The sequence below is a fragment of the Saccostrea echinata genome, unplaced genomic scaffold (assembly GCF_033153115.1).
Source record: "Saccostrea echinata isolate AGI-Se365-2 ecotype Australia unplaced genomic scaffold, CSIRO_AGI_Sech_v1 ptg000081l, whole genome shotgun sequence".
Classification (NCBI taxonomy): Eukaryota; Metazoa; Mollusca; class Bivalvia; order Ostreida; family Ostreidae; genus Saccostrea; species Saccostrea echinata.
Window position 1 is genome coordinate 778178 of NW_026889830.1, and position 27284 is coordinate 805461.

Consider the following 27284-nt stretch of genomic DNA (forward strand, 5'->3'; position numbering starts at 1 on the left):
AAAAGATTATACACTAAGGCAAGCATTGAATATTTCTCACTTTACATCTAAATGACACTAATTTTTACAAAAAGAGATTTGTAATAAGCGTTATCAAATTCAAGGGTATTTCTTAAAACATTCTATCATTTGAAATCTGAATAGCATTCGCAAATGCTTTATATTTATGAAAGAAATTGAATTGCTTATATTTTGTTCTACTCAGCTTGACACTCATGGCCATAAATTCAACCTGCTCAGCTATTCTACAGAATTAAAGACACTTAAGGAGATGGGAATGCCTTACAGAGTTACACTTAAAAACATATTGTACATATTCACCTCCCCTGTTATTGCATACTTTGTCCTCTTCATGCTTTGAGCACATATGCCGTTTTTTATTATGATTAATTAAAAATTCAACATTTTGGCATTGAAATCTTGGAATGTATTAGTAATATTTTTTCATGAGGTCGGCCAAAAAGAGTAAATAAAAAAAAATTGTCCTGCTCTCTCTGAATTTAAAAAAAGGGGTCAATTTTCAATGTCCTAACAAAGTGAAAAACAGTACCAAAAGGGAATGTATGGTATAGCAATCTTTAACACAGAATTACAAAAATCAAAACTTAAACATTTGATCATAAAGTGATCAGTTACAAGAAATAGAAACATATATAATATGTTATATAAAAATATTCATCTATATACACCGTAAAAAAAAAATGGATACTATATATATAAAAAGTTTATGTGGACAATGGTTTCCATGGCAACAACAATCCTCATAAATCATCTCGCATTGATTATAGCACAAACAATCAATAACGTCCCTAACACAAGCCAAAAGGAAAATGTCACATGACCCGCTGAGTTGACATTTCTCGTTAGGTCGTCCTGAACAAATAACAACTGGTCAATGATATGCATGACCCCATTAGTTGCCCCCTCGTCCATGTGAATAACATTCGCTGATGCTCCTCCAAAGTATATCCTCACATCTAAAAATAGATAAAAATGTATTGCAATAGATTGAATATGTACTGTAGAGGTACTTTATGCTGTGTGGTATTAATTTATGCTATGTACGCGGTCACAAACTTCCACAGAAATTTGTCCCAGTGTACCGAAAGTACATTAAAGTCATACAGTGGCAGTCTAAGAAATCTGCGTAATCTTCTATCTGTGGATTGAACAGAAATTGTGATTCCGAGAAATTATAATCCCGTGGAAAAAAGTTTGTATACAGTATTCTCGGTCAGTTTGTTTGTCCTTATTACATTATTTTTGGCTGATATCCCCATATAACTGTAAAGTGAACAAAACAAATACAGTAAAATTCAGTTATAATTAAAAGAACTCTCTTAGAGGGACATCTCAGTTTGAAGGAAACTCTCAAGAATACCCTTGAAGACTTTGCAAAATGTTTCTTATTTATTAAGGAATAACTGTCAAGTTTTTTTGTTTTTGATGTGATCAATCAGTTTGCTTATGTGATAATTTGCATAAATGCCGAAGTCATTATAAAACAAAATAATAAATCCAGACAGTTTTTCCTTATATATGCATTTTTACCTAATCCTTATAAATTCAATAAAATATTTTTATTCAATAATAAGAAATCCCTGCAGGTCCGGCCCAGTGTATAGCTAAGCAACATACAGCAAGGCAGTATGCAGTTCTGACACATGCTAAGCAAATGGCTTTATGAAGATATAAAGCTATTACCTCATTTGTACCATAGCTTTATCTCGGACAAAGCATTTGAAAATATAAACAAAATATTTTTACTGTACATATACTACATTTGCCCCCAAACTGACCCTAAGTTTCTTACTTTGAAGCTTTCTTTCAGAATTCAAAATGTTTAGTTTACACACATTTTTCCCCTTTAGAGTATGCTTTATTGCATGCTTCAATAATTTCTCAGAGGCTGACTGAGATCTATGCCCTTTTATTTTCATGTGAAGTTTTGATACGCAGGATCTAGTTAAAAGGTGTGAACAAATATCAACAAAGAGTATCAGAGGAATAATTGCATGTAACTATGTATCTGTTATCATAGACATTTATTCCTCTGTCATGTTCATACAGATGAGTAATTCGCTGATTTAACAACAGTGTAACATTGATATCTTGAAGATTTTAATATCTAGAACATGGTTACGTCAGATACAGTTGGAAGTGTCCAAACCTCTTTTACTAAGCAACCTCAACATCTCAAATCCTAGAATCATTTTTTTTTCCCCAAGGCCCCAGGAAGTCTGAGATTTTGACATTTGACTGTATAATTACCTCTGTCATTTGTTTTAGTGAGACTAATTGTTTCGCCATTCAGCATCTGCATCTGGTGGTTTCCATTTCCCATTTTTTCTATATAAATCCGTCCACGAACAATAAGCCGTTTAAACAACTGAAAAAGAATTACTTTACATCCTTAAAAACTTCTTCACTCTTGAATCATTAACAAAACACTTTACAGATACATATATTAATTTTTGTTGCATTGATAAAAAATTACCATTAATTATAAAACAGAAATTTATAAAAATTTAAATGCTTTTACAAGGTTTTAAATTGCAAAATACATGACCTACACTATGAGGGGCAATCAGAAAATAATGCAAGTAATGTTATTCCATAGGTTTCCTTAGTAGGTGACCAATATCAATGTCACGCATGGGTAGATACATTCATAACCTGTATCTGTCTAAAATTTCTCTTCGTTTTATTCACTGTTTCAATAGATATATAAAAAAGAAGGAGGGGTAGTCGTACATACTGACCATTTTCTCCCAGTGATATGAAACCTACAGTGAAGGCTGAAATAAGGACCTATATAAAAGTGAGAGGCATTCTTGATATACCTGCAAAAGTCATTTTAAATGAAATTTGTCAGATTTATGGAGATTCTGCCGTTTCATTAAGCACAGTTTGTCGCTGGTTGAAAAAGTTCAAGAATGGCGTAGAGGTCGTTAAAGATTCCTCAAGGCCAGGGCGACCAAAGACAGCTGTTACTGATGGAAACGTAAACAGGTGGTAGAGGAGGATGGTAGATATACTTTAAGATATATCGCTAGTGTTGTTGGGATCTCATCAGCAAAGGTACATGACATTTTGACAAAGCACCTCAACCTAGTACGTAAAATATGTGCACGATGGATACCGCATCTCTTGACACCAGAACAAAAGTCAATGCGTTTAAAATTTGCCAGAAAACTTTTTAAAATATATCAAAACTGTGACAGGAGAAAGTTTGCTGACTTGCTAACAGGTGACGAAACTTGGATATACTTTTTTGAACCGCAAAGAAAAATTAACAATATGATGTGGGTTAAAAAGAATGGTGAGCATCCTGTCATTGCAAAAAGGTGTCAGAGTGCTAAGAAAATTTTGTATGCTATTTTCTTTAATTCTAGTGGCCCAGTTGTGCAAATTCCAACTCCGCAAGGTCGAGGTATCTCTGGACATTTTTACAAAAATAATGTAGTACTACTGAAAAAAATTAAAAAAGCTTATGAAAAGAAAAGACCAAAGTCAGGTTTGAAGAACATCAAGCTCATTCATGACAATGCCCCAGCTCATAAGAGTAATTAAAATAGTTCAAAGTTTTTTGAAGGATGAAAAGGTTGTTCAGCTTCCCCATCCCCCATATTCTCCTGACCTTAGTCCCTGTGACTTTTTTCTATTTCCTAGACTTAAAAAAATGTTATCTGGACGCCGATATACTTCGCGCAGTGCAGTTGGTAGTGCTGTTTATAAGTGCTTAGACAGTATTCCAAGGGAAGACTACCTAGGGGCTTTCAAATCATGGGTATGCAGATTGCAAAAGTGCTTGAATGTGAAAGGGGGTTACTTTGAAGGATTAAACTAGTTTACATTTTGATACCTATTGTTCTTTTTATTTTTTTGATATACTTGCAGAATTTTCTGATCGTCCCTCGTATCATAATTAGAAGTTTTTCTGTGTTTTTATATACAATTTTGTAAATTATGAACTGTTCAACATAGGTGGTTTACATTAACAACATGACGTTTATATAAAAAAGATTTTTTTTTTTTTACTTTTGATAACTTGCATAAAAATCATCTTCCTGGAAGTTTAACAAAAATTCTAATTACTTTGCTAGGGGTCAGTGAGAATCTTGTAATTTTTTTTCACTTACATATTGAAATCTTGGTGTGTCTCTCATGACTCTATTTCCATTAAGCGACACTGAAAAGTAGTCAATAGCACTCGAATTGGGAACAAAGACTGTGAATTCGCACGCCACAGTGGTCGATCCGCAGTACCCCATATCGTAGTCGGAGGAACTCTGTGATCCTGTATTCATGCCATTCAGCATGTTGCACGGATACGTGTTGCACGGACTTTTGTTGGCATTGCTTGGATCGCTGCAGTAACTCACATACTGACACTGGGTTGTTGATCCTCCATTACAACTCAAGCATTGCTGGGAGTTTGCGTATTGGGGCTGGGAGCAGTAAGCAGGGCAGTTAGATCCTGACGTACACATGGCCGAGTTACAAGGATACTGATTTGCATACTGGGACTGTGAACAATATGTTGGACAGGTTGTTCCCCCTCCAGTGTTGGTATTGGCACACACAGCAGTATTACATGGATATTGGTTCTGGTAATTCGCCTGGGCACAATAAGTGGGACACGTGGTGGAACCAGTATTTGTCTGACACTGTGCTGTATTACAGGGGTACTGGTTCTGATACTGGGCCTGGCTACAATAAGTAGGGCAGGTGGTTCCCTGGTTAGTGAGCACGGCTGATCCGTAATTTGGAGGATAGCCATAAATTTCGAAGCTACACTTCTCTGCTGTGAATCTACGGTCCGTCAGGTAGTTCTTTAGTCCCACTCTTCTCATGTAGTCATATGTACGCCTACAATTTAAGAATGTGAAAGATACTAAAACTAAAGGTTCTGAAACACAGTCATATCATAAAGAGAACTATCAATATGTCATTAAGGTCTAATATTTTTGTCATTCACTCAGGCATGTAGTGGTTATTGATCATCATTGTTTATAACCTAACTGTACTTACAGAAGCCACACGTCATGGCAGATTAACATGGGCAGATCCAGATAGGGAACTCCCAGCACAGAGTCGATGATGTGGACCATGCCGTTAACTGTCTTTATGTCTGGCCGGATCACACGAGCCTTCACATTACCTCCCTGTACCCAGGTTTCTAAAAATTGAAATGACATTGCTTTGTACATTTTTTTCTTAATATAGAAAATATTATTAATGAATGGACAAAGGTTGATGAAAATTCACATCGTTTTCACCTTTTTGAATCTTCTATATTAACATACATATATGAAACAAAATTGCAATTCTAAAATCAAGAGAATATTTTTGAATTCAAAGTTTTGGGGTTTTTTTTTGAAAGGGGGGTGGTCAGATCAGCAGGTTAAAAATTCAATGAATACTCTTTCATACTGGTCTTCTGAGAGTCAAACAACAAGCGAATATTTACCATTTCTTTCATTATAAATGGTTACCCTCTCATTGTTATACATGGTTTGTCTGTATTGACGACTCTCATAGCCGCTCATCGCGGGCAAGGACGAGATAATAATCGGGTTGTTGGGTACTAAAATATGCAGTCGAAGCACCTGAAAAAAAAAACAATGAAATTATCTGGGATGCATTAAAGATCACAGCAGCTACCCTACTTGCTTTAAGCTAGATATCCAGGTCTACTATAAGAATTAGTAGTTGTCATCGTTACATAACCGCTAGGCTAGTATATTGTTTATAATCATAGCCCTTTGTTCAGTCGTTTCCACTGCAACCTTGAAATGCAGTGATGCTGTTATTGAACTGCTGAAGAACATAGTTACATGAAAGAAAAACAACACCTAAAAACAAGAAATGGATGAAAAGGGGAACAACTCAGTTTTCTTTTCTCAACAAAAAATAGAAAATGGAGTTAACCCCCTTTCAAATGTGTGAATGTCAATATCTGAATAAAATTGATGACTTTTTTTATGGCTTAGAGCTTAGCAAGTCTAGATAGTTACCATATCCACTAATGTCTGATTACTGTTTAAGTTGACCCAGCGTATGTTGGCGATTTTCTGGAAGGCTGTGTCCAGAGGCACGAAGACAGTTACCCCTGAAGGCTGCACCAAGGAATTCCTTACGTTTTCTGTGCCAAGATTTATCAGCTGCTCAAATTTCCTTAAAATAAATATTAAATGATACAAAAAAATGAATATGAATAAATATATAAGGACATAAAGCACATTTAATACACATAATTAAAGTGAAAAATTATGCTTATTAGAACGAATTCATGTTTAACTTAAGCCTTATGCATGTATTTAAGGATAGACGATGCATTTCTTAATAATATATATTTTTTTCTAAGAATTTGTTATTGAAGTATTGCTTCTTTAACATGTTTACTCCCAAAAATTGAGGTACCTTACCAGGCATTTGTGCAAAATACCAGAGGATGTTGTTTCCTATAAAATCCTTTTGAAAAAAAACTTAATTTGCCTATATCACATTTTTTAGTCTTTCAATCTTTCTTAAAGACAATTAGAAACAAGCTTAGAAATCAGAAGGTAATTAAAATTTGGAATATTTTCCATACAATACGAAGATATACATAACAGATATTTGAGGAACGTATCGTCTGACCTTAATAAAGCAAAGTGAATGTCTTCACCAGGCCTGTAGTTTTAAGATGAAATTATCAAATATTTCTGGGTTTTTTTTAATATGTTAAAGACCTTATTTCCGTTTGGAACTGATTTTTGAAATTTCCTAATAACATGTTATAGTACTGTACCAGTAAAATTTCACGCTGCAAATATACTAAATAGTGAATGATTGTACATAATTTCTCAAAGAAGTGGGGAAAAATTATTTGGAAATCCGAAATCCAGGAAAATGGTAGTTTACAGAAAAAAAGAACACTCATGACATAATACTTTAATCTAATAAGCTAAATGCAAAGACCCTCAAAAAAATTCTACATACGTTCCCTCTCGTTGAATCTGTTCACGTATGTTGTTATAAACAAATCCCAACAGCTGATCAACCACATGCACCACTCCGTTGGACACCGTTATATTTCCCTCAATAATGGCCGCACTCACCCCGTCACTATTGACATACACTGAAATCAGGAAGTAAACATGTTCAATAATTACTGTGGAATCATTTTTGTTCGTGGGTATACAAAATTTACTTGTTTGTGAGGACATAATTTTTGTGGTTAATCATTCTTACGGCAGATGCAACGAACCAATGTTTACAAAATAAACGTTTGTGGGGATGTTAATTTGTGTGTAGGGGTGACCCACGAAATCCATAAACATTGGTCCCATCATTTATTTATGGAAAAAAGAATGAAAACACTAACACACTAGATCTTTCTAATCAAATAATTATAGCAAACCAGATGTCAAGTAGGACAGAGACATTTTTCATGAAATTGGTACAATTCCAATAGCTGTTTATTATATATAGAGGGAAAGAGTTCAACTTTAGTAGAACTTTAATGTTTTTTTTCAATTATCTACAAACTCAATATGTCAAGCCAAAGGAATGCTTTTATACATGTACGAGCAAACCAGGGCAATTTACAACAAAAATAATGTCCCAAGCAACTGTGCCTTAATACCCCATTTTAACTTTCAATTACTAGGATTTAATGCAACTTCTAATAATAAATACAAATGAATTGTATAAAACTATGTACAGGTATTATTGCTATTTTTTTATGAATGAAGTTTCTTACCATTGTAACCTGACGGCTTCCTGAAGGTCAATGGTTGACCTTTAGCATTAGTTACACCTTCATTGTGGGAAATACAGTTGGTGAAAATCGCCCGATTAGGAACATAATGAGCTTGAAGAATCTAAAGAAAAATATTCAATACAGTTAAACCTTAATATCTTTAACTCAGCTGGATTGAGAAAAGACTTCAAGATATACCATATAACGGGTATTTTCTGCGGTTGGAAATTTTTGCGATTTGACCCCTGAAAGGTAGGAAATTAATTTCTGCGTTTTCAATTTCTGCGGTTGCATTATACCGCAATATTTTTTTACGGGATATGATCACCAAATTATGAGGATTTTGCAGAACATTGCCATGTTTAGGTTTAATTTAAAGACATATTGATCAAATGTGCTTGTAAAAAATTTCAAGCAATATGAAAGAAATATTTTGCGATTGTAATTTTTGCAGATTTGTCCTATCCACAAAATTCCGCAAAAATTGGACAATCACAGAAAATAGCCGTTATACGGTAAGAAGGTCTGAGATAATGAGGTTGAAATACAATAAGAAAATAGAAATTCTGAAATATCTTATGATTGAAAATGGACAACCGTTGTTCTTTGTGGATAGTCCGATAAGTGTATATTTACTTGTACAGTAGTAGGATCTGATAAGTTTATATTTACTCTTGTAATTCTGTGGGATTACCCATTGTAATTCTGAGAGATCTGATAGGTTTATATTACATGTATTATCCGTTGTAATTCTGTGGGATCTGATAGGTTTATATTTACCCGTTGTAATTCTGCAGGATCTGATAAGTGTATATTTACCTGTTGTAATTCTGTGGGATCTGATAGGTTTATATTTACCCGTTGTAATTCTGTAGGATCTGATATGTGAATATTTACCCGTTGTAATTCTGTAGGATCTGATATAGGTGTATATTTACCCATTGTAATTCTGTAGGATCTGATATAGGTTTATATTTTCCCGTTGTTATTCTGTAGGATCTGATATAGGTTTATATTTACCCGTTGTAATTCTGTAGGATCTGATATAGGTTTATATTTACCCGTTGTAATTCTGTAGGATCTGATATGGGTGTATATTTCCCCGTTGTAATTCTGTGGGATCTGATAGGTTTATATTTACCCGTTGTAATTCTGTAGGATCTGATACTAGGTGTATATTTACCCGGTGTAATTCTGTAGGATCTGATATAGGTTTATATTTACCCATTGTAATTCTGTAGGATCTGATACTAGGTGTATATTTACCCTGTATAATTCTGTAGGATCTGATATAGGTTTATATTAACCCGGTGTAATTCTGTAGCATCTGATATAGGTTTATATTAACCCGGTGTAATTCTGTGGGATCTGATATAGGTTTATATTAACCCGGTGTAATTCTGTGGGATCTGATATAGGTTTATATTTACCCGTTGTAATTCTGTAGGATCTGATATGTATATATTTCCCCGTTGTAATGCTGTAGGATCTGATATATGTTTATATTTACCCGTTGTAATGCTGTAGGATCTGATATAGGTTTATATTTACCCGTTGTAATTCTGTAGGATCTGATATAGGTTTATATTTACCCGTTGTAATTCTGTAGGATCATTCTTGAGTCGGTCCAGCTGTGTGATAGGAATCTTTTGCATTGCATTGTCATTGGGAACAAATAAGGTGGTAATCTTGTCTGGTGATGAAATGTCATGAATGTTGTCCAACACAATTAGGTAGCTCATCAAATCTATGAATTTCCTGCAATTTCAATTTATAATAACAGCTTGTAATTAAACTCATCTTTAGTAAATCAACTTGTTTTAATCCCAATTCATCATTTCAAAATTTATCAACAGCCTTTTATTTTTGTGTCTTAGAAATTCTACACAGTCAAATAAGCAATACCAGTAATTAGTTTGCCGAGGGATATAGTCATGAATAAAAGGAAATTGCAACATCTGATGATATTTCTCAAGTCAGAGTGAATTTATGCTGCTTTACAACTGTATAGGGTACAGCAAAGGGCAGTGCATATTGCTTTGCTAAAGTGCATACATTATACAATTATTACAATAGCTGTTTTTGAGGTCAATACAATGATTTAGCCACTGAAGGATCACAATGATGAATATTTAGTATACGCAGCCTGAAGGGTGAGGAGAAAATTGTACTTTGAGGGTGGCTAAATCATTGTATTGAAAAAGCAATAATTGTTGTATTATTTAATAATTAAATAATCCTAACTTAAGCAAACTATGATATCTTTCTTGATTGTTTAAATTTGTTGAAGCCCCAGCAATGAGAAAAGTTGGTTAATATAAAGATAAATAGTTGCATAAATTTTCTAATCTATTTAATGAAACAAAAACAAATGTCAGGCATGTAGCCTTGAATTTGGGGGAGGAAAAAAACTGACAATTTGAAATATCTTTGACAAGCTAAAAAGAGGAAAATTCTCCAAACTCAAAATCTTTAGGAGGCTGGGGAGGGGTGGTTAGGGTAAAAATCTGGTATTTATAAATGGTAAAATATTTTTCAAGAATTCTGGGTATTGCTGCAAATGAAAATATACGTAAGAATGGAACTTTCGCAAGTGAACTGTCCCATGTGATTTAACAAAAGATGAAAATATTGCCCAACAAAAATTATTTACAGTAAACCCTGCTCTGAAACAAGTCTATACATACGTAAATCTCTGTGTAGCATCCTCTGGATCTTGGATCCACCCATATGCTGTTTTTTGACTTGTTTTCCGCATGACTCCATTTAGACCATGAACAACTCCATTGGTGGCGGAGATGTCACGATTTGTTCCCTCCGATATCTCCACACCATTGACATAATACTTGATTGGTCCAAATGTGCCAGCTGAGGTCTGAAAGAACACAGAAACTATATTTAATCAAATTATCTGTTTTTCCCCGACTTATTTGATAAAGAGAAATTTCAGTTTGATTAATCAAATAAATTTATAAGTAGCTAAGACCTGACGGCCTTTATAAGAGATGACATCATAATCCAGCCATAGAAGAAATTATGTTAGAGTTCTTTATTTATAACCTTTGCAATTCAAATTCCTGAGATTCAGAAATATGCAAGAAAATCAACTGAGTTTAACTGATATTAAAATTGTTATTTTCACACTATGACAATAATAATCAGAAGTACTTAGCTTATACAGGGTCAAACAGAAAACCAAAGTAAAGCAATAGAATTAGAATATTCAAAGTTCCATGGTTGGAATTCATTTTATTCATGAGAAAAAATTTTCCAAACTGGTGACAATATATAAAATAAAATGTCTTACTCATAAAATAAATTCCTGACTACAAAAAAATTAAATATTCTTATCAATATATCTGAATATAAATTAGTCCTCAGTGAGAGAACTTTAACTTTCTGAAGGGTAGTTCACTCAATGTATACTTAAAATAGATATGAAAAATGCCCATCACCAAAATCACTGAAAAGTGAAATATAGGTCTTAATCAACAGGTGATTACACAATACATCCATCAAAGAAATAAATCTTAAAAGTATTTATTGATTACTAACAGATCAATTCTTAAAAACTTTAAGACAGTTTTAGTTGACACTTAAGGTTCATAGTACCCTGGGAAAGAGAGGTAACTCTCGATAGCATATTTCATAAAGCTCCACGAGATTAACTTTTTCAGCACATTAAATGCCGTTTTCAAGCACTTTTAGACAATCAAATCATGCAAAAAAATATATTTCTTGAGGTTTTTTTTTTCAAAATTTCTTTAACTCATTTAATTTTTTTCAGCATTTTCTAATTGGTATTGCTATAAAAAGGTAAATCAATACATTTTTTTTCTCTTTCCATTTTTATATTTAAATAAATATGCTTGATTAATATAAAGCAGCCAATTAACATCAGAATTCAAGCATCGTAGAAAAAATATATGCACATAACATGTATTTTTAAGCACATTTTCAAGAATTTTTTGCTGTTCAAGCATTTTCAAGCACTTTTCAAGGACTGGATCAAAATTCAAGCACTTTTCATGGTCTGTAGGAACAGAGTTACTCTGAATGGAATAAATGACAAATTGTCAAGTAATCAGCTCATTTCTGTTAAATTTTACTTAACTACTTTAAGTATGCTGAAATTTTTTAAATCATTAAGCACAATTCTATGTGTACAGGGATGATGAACCTTATAAAAAAATTTTTTCTTACACAAACAGTTTATCAAAGTGGTATCATGTTAACACAAACTTACATGCACTTACAAAAGTGCACACATAACATAAAGGACAAGGTATGGTAACAGCCAAATCTGGCCCCTTGATGCAAAAATCAGAACACAGATAAAACTGTGATAGTTTGTACCGTATTTGGCTGAATATAATACGCACTTTTTTCACAAAATAATTTTCTGTGAGAAAGGGGTGCGTATTTTACACCACAATGGGATTTTGATAGGTTTTTCTTTCATGTGAAACAAGGCTATCATACGCACATACCGTAGTATTACCTAGAGACTTATGCAATTTTTTGCTGTTTATCGCCGTATTTAAAACTTCAGAAAGTTATTGTTGGAATGTAGGCTTGTTTAAAATGTTATATTTATAACCTTTTGATAGATAAATTAAATTTAAAAGCAAAATTAATTTGAGCTGCATGTTCATCGTCTCCGTGTAGGCCGCCATTAACGATGTTATTTATAGATGTTCACATTCCTTTGCCACGTGCTTCCGTAATCATAGTACACATGTACCTAATCAGTCAGACCACTCGGTCAAAAAAAGTAATAAGTCATTTTTTAATGAAATACAATAAAATAAAATTTATTTTAGGTTTTAAATAACTCAGTGAAAATTCATTTTAACATAAACACCCCTCTATACGTCCCAGTGAATGGAAGCCAATGTTGGGAACACGTGCACTTGTCACTTGATAATTACCCCTCAACACCCCTCCAGGCAATTAAACTGTTTACCGACTCCAAAGCATTGTTTTTACAGTTAGAGCACTGATTATTTACTGCCCTTATTAATGGCTTTGGTTATTTTCTTTGTTAAAAATCAGGGGTTGGTTTATGATCTTTCGTATGTATAAGCCTGTGTTGATTACGACATATTAAACAGTTAAACGCTTGTTAAATGTAATTTTACTTTATCTTATATCGGCCTCGTGTTAAATTGATTGAGAGTTAAAAAAGGAAACATTGAAGCATGTTGAAACTTAAGTGTTATCATTTACTCGTGCTCTGTAAAAATGATATCCACGAAGATCACCTCGATGTATGAAGACATATATCCCACCTTTGTACATCATTTTTCACAGCTTTGGAGGTGTGTTGATAACTACACTTTACACGCTTGTTAAATTTCGATTTTATTTTTATAACATCAGCTATTTATTTAATTAATTTCAAGTTCAAAAGAAGAAAATCGTAGTCTATGAATACTTTGATGTTGCAATATCGCTTGTCCTGTTAAATTTACATAATTTTCAACATGATTACCTTAAACTAAAAATAAATATGACAACTGTTAAACTTGCAACAATATCTCGTGCTTTGTTGAAATAAAATTATTTCCACAAAGAATAGTTAGAATACGGCGACGTATAATTTCAATATCACCGTATGCTAAAAAAAATATTAATAAACTCTGTTAATACTTTAATGCAACATTATCTCATGCTTTGTTAAAAATAAATAATTTTTTATCTCCGCGCCGATTTTCATAGCAAATTACCACGATTTTCAAAATTTCGGTAAAATTTTCTGCTGCGTATAATACAACCGAACTGCGTTTTTTCCCCAGTTTCAGGCTCAAAAAGGGGGGTGCGTATTTTACACCAATGCGTTTTATATTTGGCCAAATACGGTAGTTTAGACCTTAAAATGATACTTGTTTTAAAACCAGACCAATTTTGATTCAAAGCTTACACGGAGGACACAAGAGGGTGCAGAAGTGGGACATTTTCCTGAATTTCCTCGATTCTGCTGGAATTTAGTCAAATTTGCGATACTTTTCACTTCAGGAAACAATTAGAGCACTAGCTTGCCTATCTGAGATATTTATACACAAGATGCATCTGATACTAGTGTATGAAATATATAAATTTGGTAGATAGGCAAGCTTGTGCTCTGTGTTTTCTGAAACAAAATGTGCTGTAAAATCGATGAAAATTTGCATTAAAATGAGAAAATTCAGACATTGACACATTTCCTGACCTTCCCGTGACCTCTGTATATGCCATAACTTAGAACCAATACTCATTTTGTGGCAGGGGTATCAACAGGTTTTTATTGATAAACTGTTCCATCATTCTAAAAAAACACCCCAAAACCAGGGGCCAAAAAGGGGTCTTAGCCTATCTTGTCCTTTATCTCATACATCATGTACATGTGGGGGATACTACCTATGCTCGTTGAAATGGTGTATATTCACTCAGCAAGCCTCAGAAATAATACACCATTTCAACTCGATGGATAAAGCAAATATCAAATCACACAATATCAATATTCTCTATACACCTTAACAATTTTACATTATGTCTTTAATATATTTAATGAACTCTAAAATCATTTCAACAAAAATCTGTAATACACTTCAAAAACTTCCTCACAAGTTGTTATTAAAGATAAAAACAAACAAACTTATCAAACACAAAGTCCTTGACAACAAAACAGTGTGCAGAATAAAAATAATCAAACTGTAACAGAAAATTAAGCTGTGACAGACCTGTGAGGAATCAACCCTGGGCTCTCTAAACTTTTCCAAGATGCGCTACCAACTAAGCTAATTAATGGATCATCTGGAAAATATAGGTCAGACCCAACATCCGAAGCAAGTCTATAGTATGCATCCCTATATGCATCATTCAGGCAAGTTTCATCACCACAGGGTTTTCACTTGAGAATGCTTTAATAAATATAGGTCAGATTAAGCAACCAAAGCAAGACATGTAGCCAGTGTGCATCCCGCAGTGTTTTCCCCAGACCGTTTTTGCATGGCGGTACCGCCATGCATTCACGATCCCCCGCCATGCATCACACATTGCCGCTATGCTTCCCGCTATGCATGAATTATTAAAGGTAGACTATTTTAAGAAGAAGATATACTTGTTATCAGTTATTAATCTTTCAATGAAACAATTCAAATCACTAGAATCACAGCGTGTACTGTACACATGTTGCACACCTGTGGTGAATTCGATGTGAATCGCGGTACGTGGTATGATGCAATAGTTGTCTATTTATGTTTATTGCAATTTACTGATATGTTACTAAGAATTAAGCTTTTATTTGATCAAAAATATTTATAAGCATGAAAAATTTATTAATTGCTGTCAGATACTACACACGGTGAAAGTAATACACTTGTTATATGCACATGTGGGTTTTTCCAACATCCACAGGTCATTCTATAAATAGCATTGATATTAGGACATCAAAAATGATTCATTAGTTAAACACTTAATTTTAAAGCCATTTTTAGCATAAATATGCTTAAAATAATCATGTCCAATAAATATTATCATTGTTTATTTACTCTGTGAACTATGGGCAAATACTTCGTTCAAGCGCACGTGCTTGACCTACATTCAACAGCTTACGTTGGACACCAGTCACCAGTGTACTGAATATGTTGTCACAATATTTACATGTAAGCAATGGTGCTACATAATGTGCACCCTTTTTGTTTAAAAATGACTGTAAAAGTAGGGACATCCAAAAGAAAAAAAATGTAGTAAATAAAAAAAGGGGGGGGGGGGGTCACTAGGGGCCTATTCAGTTTGTAGAAAGCAAGAATAACACAGCACATAAACATGATAAACAGACAGTGCTTTAGTAGAAAATAAAATAGAACAATTTTTTGTGATTAGATATATTTTTATAAAAGAGAACTCAATTGTTTAGCTTTTTTTAAAGTTATATTGACAATATATTCAAAATATATCATTTAAATTAAAAAAAAAATATAAATGAATGAATTTGTATTTTTCATTTATTAAATATAAATTCAGATACATGCACAAATAACTCAACAAGACACGCCACGCGCCGTCAATTCAGCAAAATTCCCCCCATGCATTGAAAATTTTCTGGGGAAAACACTGAATTCCCTAGATGCTTCATTCATACAAGTTTCAGCTAGGTAGGGTTTTAACTTTGTACTCAAAATGTAGGTCAATTTATCTAGCATCTCATGCAAGTTTGGTAGGTGGATCCACTATAAGCATCATCCATGCAACTTACTGTAGATTCCTAAATATACGCGCGGAATAAATTATTGCATAATTACGCGAGAAGCACCACTCGCAAAATAAAATTACTCGCTTTTATTTTTATAGTGCTTTAATGTATAGAAAATCTCTAGATAAATCAACGATTCGCGAATTATTGTTCTCGCGATTTGACGTCCTTTGGCAATTTCGCGATATTAAGTACTCGCGTAAAATAAGGAATCTACAGTAGTCAAGGTATTTAGACTTGCAGTTAATTGGGAATGTAGCTGCTCTAGAAATTTTTACCCATCACTCATCTGGAAAATGTAGGTCAGATCTAGCATTCAAAGCCAGTCTGGTAGTATGCATCCCTAGATGCGTCATCAGATCAAGTCACCAAAAGGCTTATAGTTACTTGAGGATGAGCATTTTCCAGAACTTTAACCTGGTCACTCATCCAGAAAATATAGGTCAGGTCCAACACCCCCAGCCAATCTGGAAGTGTGCATTCCTAAACTAGGCATCCATCCAAGTTTAGTCCAGGTAGGGCTTACAGTTACTTTGGAATTAACCTGCTCCAAAAACTTTAACTTGGTTACTCATCTGGAAAATGTCAGTCAAATTCAGCTTGCTAAACAAGGCTGGAAATGTACTTTCCTATATGCATTATGCATGTGTAACCATAAGGCTTATAGTAACTTTGGAATGAAACCTGCTCCTAAAACTTTAACTGAATGATCCAAAATTTTAAACTGCTCCAAAATTAAACATTATCTCCCATCCTGGAAATTTGGGTTTTATCCTGCATCCAAAGCAGGTCAAGTAGTGTAAATGCCATCCAAACCTGCTCCTAAAACTTTAACCAGGACACTAACACTGAGGCTAATGTCTGGGGTACATGGGCCATAAGCTCATCTAGACTTCATCAAAGTGAGCTAAAAATCATACACACTACACAGATATACATGTTGATTATAATTATAAGATGTACTGTAGCTAATATATTGATAATACTGAAGGAGTTAGTAGAGAGCATTTTGAAAGTAGTGCCTAAAATAAATTAGTTGTAGTATGAGCTAAAGGTGATGGTATTGTTTTCTTTGCTTTTAAAAGATTGTGAAAGTCACAAGAATGATTCTTCACCCTCTTCATGCAATTTCCAAACACTGTCAGATACCAAGGTCAGAAGAATTTCTCAAATTCAGCAACTTTACATTCCTAGATGTTCACTTTATTGGAATATGAGAATTCAATTATTTTCATACAATTTAAATATTTTCAAAAAATAGTATTTTTGAAATAAAAATTATTACTGTTGAAATAGAAAGTGTAATGCTGCAATCAGGTACTGTATGGTTAAGTTAATTTTCTTATGTATAATTTAGTCCCCCCCCCTTTCAGTACCTTCTTTTGCAAGCTTTTGAATTAATGCAAATATAATCAGTTTGTCTTCATCATGGAAATTATCGATACATTTAATAGATTCATTGTTTCTTGAACTTTTGTCTTCACCATTAGTGCAAATACATGTATAGCAAAAAAATTAATATTTTACTTCCCCTGTACATTATTTTCATTTTTTAAATATAGATAATATAGGCCAGTAGGCACAATTACAGATTATAGTTTTCAGCAAGATTGAAAATTCAGCTAGAAATTTGAAATTGTTATTTATCAGCCACAGTATGTTGTTGTTTCTGAAAATTCTACTCTAGCTCAGTAACCAGAGAATATGACATTGTGTCTTTGAATGGAGTTTTAAAACATGTCAATCAATTATTAATAAAAGGAGTTTCATTAATATTGCAATTAAAGTTAAACCCACTCTTTACTAACAAGAAAACTGAGTTCATCCTTTTGTGGAGTCAACCAAAGGGTCAAAAGTGAAAGAAACAATGCTTCTCTTTTTGCTACCAAACATTTTGGCATTTCCAAACAAATTGTTGTGCTCTAAAAAAAAAATTCTTTCAATTTGGGAGTTCCACTGATTTCTTACTTGGGTGCTCAAAAAACAAGATCCAAATGAATTTGTTGTAGCTCTATGGGTAAATATCCCAAAGTAGACCAAGGGACTTAACTTTGAAGGATGTGGATTTATCTTTTCCATATACCTTTCCTTTTTAAAAAAAAGTTTCTTGAATCAGTTACTTTATCAAGAGCACAAAATACCAAAAACTCAGACTGTTATTTTTGTCCTATACAAAATACTAAAAACTCAGATTTTTTTTGTCCTATAAAAAATACCAAAAATCAGACTGCTATTTTTGTCTTATACAATACACCAAAAACTCAAGCGGTTATTTTTGTCCTATACAATATATTAAAAACTCAGATTGTTATTTTTGTCACACGAAATACCAAAAACCCAGACTGCTATTTTTGTCTTACACAAAATACCAAAAAGTCAGACTGTTATTTTTGTCCTATACAATACTCCTCACACGTAGGTTATCCGACAATGTTTGAGTTTAAAGCAGAAAAGTCAATTCCAGTGCACTACAACACCCAAACACTTACGGTGTACAATCTCTGTTTTCTATTTATAAATAACTTGTCACCGTTGGAGTCCATGCTTCGGAATTGTGTATTGTCCCTCATGGAACCTGATGTAAGTCTGGATCCATATACTGTAATTAAAATATAATACTCTGCCCACTATGCGTTCCGAATACAAGTAAATAAAATGTAACTTACTGTGTCCATTCTCTGGACGCGATTGAAAAAGAGGCGGTCGCCATTGGAGTCACTGCTCCGCACATACTGGTTGTCCTGGATGGCAGTTGTAGCGACGCGATTTCCTGGGACTGAAAACCACAAAGATGGAGGCGAGAATACCAGACATTGTCCAACTCGTGCTATAGATTCTGACTAATATTTAGACATACAAAATATATACAGGACATAATATTCTTATCTGTAGGGCACTTGGCATTCAAATGCAACATTTCAGTCCAAGTGAAAATAAATAACAATACATGGCAATTATATTATTTATGTATCCTTAAAAATGATGTATTATTATTATTTTTATATATATATTTTTTGCACCAAGTAAGTAAGGCTAGAAGTCAAAAATGATCATGGTGAGCATCAGTCTATGCGAAAGACATCGGACTGTCGGACCGGACCGATGTGCAGTGCCTCTGGTCCGATGCGTCATTTTTTACACCGGACCAGAATGTCCGATGTCTCAGCGTCCGGTTTTGAGCTTTACTATTTTGATGGGGAGTCATTCAAATGTTTGTTATAAGTAAAAAAAATATTGCACAAATCCAAATACGTAAATGAATTGATTAAAACCGCATGGACCGTCTACAGTAATAAGATTTTCTTGGTTCTGCATTTTCACGTATTTCACTATTTAGGTTAGGTTTTTCGGTCTGACAAAATTTGGTTCAGTCCTGTGTGTTCATTGATTACACAGGACCGAATGTCCTGTATGGTCCAAAAAACTTTCGCATAGACTGGAGCAAGGTGAGGGAGTTGAACCTTTCTCTTAGGTCCCCCCCTCCCAAATCCTGGAATTTGCTTTACAACAAAAAGTGGGGGCCAACCAGCATCTAAAGGAAAATTTACTACAGCAAAATACTTTACTTAGGGGGGAAAAATTAGGAAAGGGGGGCAGCCCCACACACCCCGCTTCTCATGCATTCTAGGTGCCTGTTACTTTTTGGGTCAATTGGCCTTTGAATCATTTATCCAAGTAAGAGTTATCTTTCTTATCAGAGGATCAATCATTCAATGAACCTTAATTCTAAAAAATTTCTTCTAATCTATCATTTATAAAGACTGCATTTAAAGACTAATTTTAAGACCATGTGAATGCACCGACAATATACAGTATATTAAGCAGAAATTTTAATGAGTATTCAATTTCAGCATTATTAGCAAGAGTTTTAGATGTTGCTAAAATTGAATATCGCTAACAATTCATTCCCCACTGGAGATTAATTATCGCTATCTTTCCATGCATCATAAAATCGTTAAAATCACTTCATGCTAATTTAATTCAATACTGATTTTTAAGGACAAATCGCTAAATTTGTGTTTCGCTAAAAATTCTACTTATACTTTGGTAAATTATCAATAAGAAGAAATTATCTATTACCATGACTACTGTCTGTAAGCCAGCCAACATTTTTTACTAGATTTGGCACCAGTTAAAAACTGATCGGCAACTTATAAAATTTGTGATCACATTTCCTACTCAATTAGCTGTTAAGCAACCTTGACTCCACAAGATGGAGTTGTTAGTGCATTAATTGCAGATGTTTCTTGTACATGTACATGTAAATATGAAATTTGTTTACAGTATAGGGTTTATAAATTTGAATACATACTTTATGTGTAAATGTTAAGCATTGCTATATTTGGGTTTATATTTAAGATTATCTAGGACTTGAACATATGCCATTGGGGGAGTCTTTAGTTAAAAATTATCATGATCAAATCTGGGTAGAAGTCAACTGTAGACATTAACTATCATTATGATTTATGCAGATTAATCAAATCTATAAACTATGAATAGTATTATTCAGATTAATAGGGTGCATTACAAAATAATTCTCTGCTGCTAATACTTACTTGTACAGAATTTGAGGTAATCTTTGAGCTCTGTTTCTGTGTAGCTGTCTATTATATTGCGTTCTCTGTATGGTAGCTGGTTATAAGCTGTGTCGTTAAATGCGAACACGGTCATAGTAGTAGGAGATTCATAGAACCTTGTCAGTTGTGCCCGGGTAACCAGCTGCGCAAACTGAAAGATAAAATAATATTCTGTTTAATACAATTTTCCTTTTTAAAACTACCTTAAATTAAGAATTTTTTGCAAGGATTTAATTTCGGCTCTCTTATAAGAGAAAGCATTGAGTTTGCTAATAAATTGATCTCACCAACAATTAATTTGGCTACAGAGATAACATTTATTATTCTAGATATTATGAAATCGCTAAAATTACTTCTCTCTAAAAATATATAGTACCAATTTTACAGATAAATTACCAGATTTGTGTCTTTCCAAAAACTATGCTTATATATGGTAAACTAAGAAATGTAATTTCAGACCTTTTACCCACATTGTTGTCTCTCAGTATTTTTTATTAGATTTGTCAGTGAGATTTGGCATTTGCGTGTAAGATTTCATTTTCCATCGATTTTACATATATTACTTGTGAATACCAAAACATGGTTTAATAACAAGGAAAAAAATCATACTTTGCTTTCTTTCGAGAGGTTTCTATCATTTTTAAACCACCGTGTTTTGGCAACCTGACATCACTTAAGTGTTTGAAATCTTTCTCTTTTTTCAGCGATTAAAAATGTCAAACTGAGAAAGATCATAAGGAAAACTAACTGTGAACGGACTTCTCGATTTCTGTATTTTCATAATAGCAAAGCGTGAGACATATTTTGGGCTCAAAATCTGTACAAAATATGGCGAAATTTTAAGAGTAAACAGGTCCGTAATTTATAACTGCATACACACAATCTCAGCATCTTACTGGGCAAAATTGAGAGAAATGGAATTTTTCTTTGACAGTTTTACAAAGGAAAACATAATTTAGTCATTTATTTTAGTGAGAGTTACCTCTCTTATCAAACGGTTCATGAACCTTAAACTTACATTAATCATGTTAATGATTAAAAATTTGACTTCAATAGGTTTTCTTTTAATACCAGATTTAACAGAAATACCCTGGCAGGACTTTGGAAAAGATCTCAATGGACCAATGTCCATCTTAATAGGATTAATTTGACTCATTCACAGTAACAGCTTTAAAAAAATAAAATGAACAAATTTCAAACAAAACACTAGAAAAAACAAACAGAAAAAAAAAATCAAAATTTGCAAGTCTATATAATATATTGCACATATAATCCTCTGAAGGGTGTCTGCTCATGAGTTGTGTTCTCAAGCTGTCAATACTTGCTAAAGTCGTAAAGAAATAAATTTGAAGATGATCAAGTGTTAAATTGAAACATTTAGGAGTGTTTTATTCCCCTTTATCTGGATATATATGGCTGTCTGATTCAAAACTCTGACCATTTCCCACAGCTCAATTTACTGCCCTGGCTATTATCATGATTATTTGGATTTCAATTGCAATTACCTTAAATATACATCATGTACATTGATCACGTTCATTGTCTGCCTCAGGATAATAAACTTAATTCTTTCTTTATATTATATGTATAAACATTAAACAAGATAAAGATGAAATAAATTTCAGATGTAATATTAATAAATACAATGTCTGAAATGATCTCCATATGGTCATGCTCTATTATTAAATTCTAAAAATTAAAAATCCTAAATTTTAGTAGACAAAGTGTTAAATTCAACATACAGTATCTGATATATACATGATATAGCAACTGGATTTTCATCTAGGTAATTGCATTTCTGAAACTATTTTTGACATAGTGAATTGCACCATAATTATTACCATTTTGATTCATAAATTAAAAATTTTTCTTCCAAATTGGCCAATATTTCAACTTATAACTGTTTTACTGTGTTTGGGAGGAAAAAAAGAGAGACATGCAAACTGCAATCCAAAAATGAAATAGGAGGTCTACAATTGACATGTAACAAAGATTCTGTGAAAGTCTGATTAAATTTTATTCAGTGGTATAGGAGGAGTTGCAGATAAGAGATGAGTACCCCCAAGTGTTATGGAAGGATCTATGGAAGGACAGACACGTACCCCATCATTCTATTACCCCCCCCCCCCTTTGAAATTAGGGGTACAAGTATAAAAGAAGTTTGTATTTGAATCCTGATGTGAGTGACAAAAGGCTTAATTTCTCAGTAAAATTCAGGAATACTGTCAGTATCACAAAGACTGTTCTCAAATTCTTTGACTTTTAGAAGCAGATTTAAAATAGAGACTCCATGTTTCTTTTACCTATAATATAAGAAGTTTATATATTATATACATATATATATTACATGTATAATATATATATATATAATATATATATATATATATATATATATATATATATATATATATATATATATATATATATATATATATATATATATAGGCAAAAGAAAAAGATTGTCAGTCTTTATTCTAAATTTTTTAATTGGACAAAGGATGACAATTACAATTGCATAACTGGTGTATAATAAGGCATGGCCAATATCCCATAGAGTGAACCTAGTACTTTGGTTATTTAAGCATGTGTTAAATGTTGATTCATGAAACATGTGAAAAGAGGTTTACATGTGCCTAGAAGTGCCTTCCTCATGTTTATATCTGATTCAGATTTCTTGATGCTAGTAAATATAAAGTTTGTCCCATAATACAAGTTTAGTACACATACTATTTATGCCCCCTTTTCAAAGTAAGTAAAAGGTCTTGTAGTACACATAGAGGACTCTTGGTTTTTGACCAGTCCACAATGAAAATCTGTCACTCAAAACCATGAAAACTGTATTAAACGTCAGAGTCACAATTTACATATTATATTGTACATATGAGAGACCCCACACCATTACAAATTGAGTGTTAAAGTCTGGACATATTTATCATGTCACTTAAGCATGAATGTGCATTGCCCTCTGGGTATCCCTACGTTAAAAAACATGTTCATCTTGGTCACTCAGCAATAACGCTTGTCAGAAAGTTCAAAGAAATGACAAGGTTTTCTTGAAATCAATTGAATGTGATGGATGACATTTTATTATGAAAAAACAATTTATGACTATTGTGTATTTTTGAGCAGGATAGCTAATGGATACATGTTAAACATCCCGTACCTGACTTTCACACATTAGTGATATAACACAAGTGATATACGTAAGCTAAATAAGTAAATTCATTGAACATGTGTTGAATTTGCCATTTTTTTGTAATCTTTCAGCAATACTAATTTAAAAGGAAAAGTGTCCTGTACTTAAACAGCTACATGCAAAATCAATGATCTATTGTGTCTCTCTGAATTTTTATATTTATCCTTGATTTTTCTCAAATTTTGCCCCATATCATTTTCAAAATTTGCTTGAATAACTTATTTTGATTCTTGATCTCCATATTGTCCATCAAAAAAATTTTCATCATCCCAGAAAAATTGCATTTTGTAGTTAACTATAACATGTATATATAAGGACATTTATTTTCCCTAATCATGCTAATTGGGTAAATTCGCAAAGATTATAAATACAGAAAATAAAACTTTACCATCTGGAACTCCAAGGGAAATGACTTAAGGAGATATCCAAGGATTCAAAATATCTAGGTTAAATTTAATACGTAAAGGAAAAGTTGTTGGGACTTGCAACTCACTTTAAAATATCCATGATATTCCACATATTGATATTGGAAAATACATGATTGTACCAAAGTGATCCACTGTATATCACTCACATACATGGTAATTACAAACATCACAAATGATTCAGTCCAACCAAATTCTTACTAGACTATAAGTGTTTTAATTAGGCAATGAGGCTAATCCTTTGGCACACTGGGAGGAAAAGGGGGTGGGTGGGGTTGGCAGCCCTGAGTGACCTCCCATCCACAAAATTTTTTAACACACCCCTTTATTCTACTTGTGAATGTCAAAAATGAAACAACATGAATTATAATCGTGTGTGCGTTTCGGGAAGGGGATCAGTTTTGTTTCAATTGGTTGAAAATGAAAAAAGAAATTGGCAAGCTTTTTTTCATATCTTTCTTAATTGCTGTATATAATTACAATAAATCTTTAGATCTATGCTTTATTTGTGAATATTAAACTATTATATATTCTTCTGAAAAATCCAAGGAATACATGATTAACAAAACATAATGGATTCACATAAAACAATAGATAATCGAATTGACTTCTCCTTTACTCTTAAAGTTGACAGTTGATATGAGCAACATAAATGTAAATCAATATTAAGTTATTAATACACACATTCCTGATAACATGGATAAGACTATGTTAACTCAGTTATAGATAGTAACTAGATCATGTAGATATGACAAATTTTGCTATTTATGTTAATGTGTCATATCACCGTCTATAAACACTGGGGTATTTACCTGTGCAGGAGCATTTTATTATGTTTAAATGTACATGTACTGCATTTAAAATGACTCAATTATTACTGCATATATTAAACTGCTTTTCTCATTTTTTTTTATTGCTCTGCTAGCATGGTTAGCTAACTGTTGAGAATCCTGGATGTACTGATGCATAAAATATCAGGCTGTTTGATTCTAGATAGTTAATTAGTTAGTTGTGAATTAGTTCATTGCTAGTTGATCACCTTCTTTATCATAATTAAGTAATTCATAATAAACTTTAACCTTCTACATATATCTTAAAATCTCACTTCTATAGTGCAGTAAGTATCGACATGTATCCCCCCCCCCCCCCCCACTCCTCAATAAGTGCATCATGCATAAGCTAAAACTCCACAGGCATTTTAGAATACCCTATTTTGCAGTTTCCTGTCCCTAGTTTGAGCTTTTCATTGGTAAATTTGAGTTGGCAATACGACACCTTAATTCACTTCATTATTCTGATGTACTTTCAATAACATTAACATGATTAAGAAAATGCATGATGACCATGCTAATGATTTTGATTGTTATGCTATTATATCTGTTTTATCAGCAATATACATGATACATATATATATCATGCATATTAATCATTGATTGGCTTTAATATCATAAGTTTATCCCTCTGTCACTGCCAAAGCATTAATCATGTTGGTTAATAAGACCAACATGAAAAAAAATAATTTGGAGCATAATCCAGACGCATAATATCTAGTGGTAGATCTGTATTCAAAATTTTGGAACTAAAATCTGTGGTAAAAATGGAATTTCTGTAATCAATCATGGTAATAGTAATTAAACTGTTGGATGCTTCACCTTGTCCAATACTGATTTCCATTTCACACCCTGGATGACTCTGTTTTTAAGTCACAAATTAACTTACAGTGTAACTATAATAATATACTTTCATCTTATATCAGCTAGGTTAATAATAATTAAATCTTTTGTTGTCAATATTTAACCTCACATACTACAGACATTTTTTTTTAATAAATCAAACTTGTTTACTTTCTGTCATAAAAATAAAAGTTGTGTTTAATTAATGAGTCATATGGTATTACCCCATACCAGCTAGAATACTTGTGCACCATAAAAAGGCAAAGTTACATAATGTATCTAAAATTTACACATTTTTTAAACCAAGTATTTACATTAATTTCACTTTCGAGATTTAACAATGTCTGTGTACAAAGTAATGAACGCATAACAGTCTCCAAATCCCCTAATCTTCATTTACGCAACGTTTTATTTACAAACTTTAACCATACGCCATTTCCTAGTTTGAAATATTACACACCTTGACCTAGTAATACTGAATTTTTTCCCGGGAATGAAAACGCGCAACTTTACCTTAGAAAATCCTGTTGTTCGTTGGAGAATCTGTAGAATATTTCCAGATATAACTTGTCCTTGTACATAATTAACTAGATAAAGTGAAACCAACAGTCCCAAAATCGCTACTCGAGGCTCCATGACTTCACATTTGAAATTGTTTACCTGAACTAAGGGACGCTACTCATGAGCGCTTCCGGGCAGGTGTAAAAACCACAAATTATGAGTGTATTAACCACATGTGTCATGACTAGAATCATATGTATTAAATTCAGTTCAACAAAATTATGTTAAAAAATATTCAATGTTTTACATGTATTACAAATTTATCTCAATTCATTCTCTGTATCACATGTATCTTATTTAAGAAAAGTTGGGGGGGGGGGGGGGGTTAATCAGATTACCAGATATTCCGTATGGTGTTGTTATTCAAAAAGAAAATCCTTATGCCATACTATATCAAAGGCTTTTGATACATCACGAAACACAATTCAATACGATATTTCCCTTCATCAATACTTTTAATTTAGGATACTCTGAAATGTTTCCACTGAACAATTCACTGTCTTAAATGGAACCTTAAACTCATTTTTTTTTTCAATCAATTTTCAACGAAGAATCGAATTATAAGACCATACCTGTCAACATTCCAAATATTTTGGGGGGGAGAAAACGCGCGACGACCTTTTTTGATAGTAAAAAGTCATCGCGCGTTCTTTTTGTTCATACTGATAACTAAGAAATAACAAATGATACACTTTAATGTTCTTTATTGTAATTGTAAGTCTTAAAGACTAAATACATATCAAACGTTATCAAATTAATAAATAATAAATGAAAGCGAATGTATAGGCACACTGGTAAATTCGGGACATTTTTTGAACGACTGCTGATTTTCTGAGGATTGAATTATCTTAATAATTAAAAACGTT

The 27284-nt window shown here is 32.9% G+C and overlaps 1 protein-coding gene across 1 annotated transcript; it reads right to left on the reverse strand.

The window, feature by feature from the left end:
- Positions 1 to 18: 18 nt before the first annotated feature.
- Positions 19 to 26526, reverse strand: LOC133176702 (uncharacterized). Its single transcript, XM_061311771.1, has 13 exons — positions 26371 to 26526; positions 20543 to 20714; positions 18653 to 18762; positions 10438 to 10625; positions 9343 to 9508; positions 7751 to 7871; positions 6988 to 7126; positions 6021 to 6180; positions 5474 to 5612; positions 5035 to 5182; positions 4143 to 4872; positions 2272 to 2389; positions 19 to 977 (listed from the first exon to the last, which is right to left on the reverse strand). The coding sequence occupies exons 1-13, from the start codon at positions 26491 to 26493 to the stop codon at positions 769 to 771; spliced, it is 2523 nt and encodes an 840-aa protein (XP_061167755.1). The 5' UTR covers positions 26494 to 26526; the 3' UTR covers positions 19 to 768.
- Between the last annotated feature and the right edge of the window lie 758 nt (positions 26527 to 27284).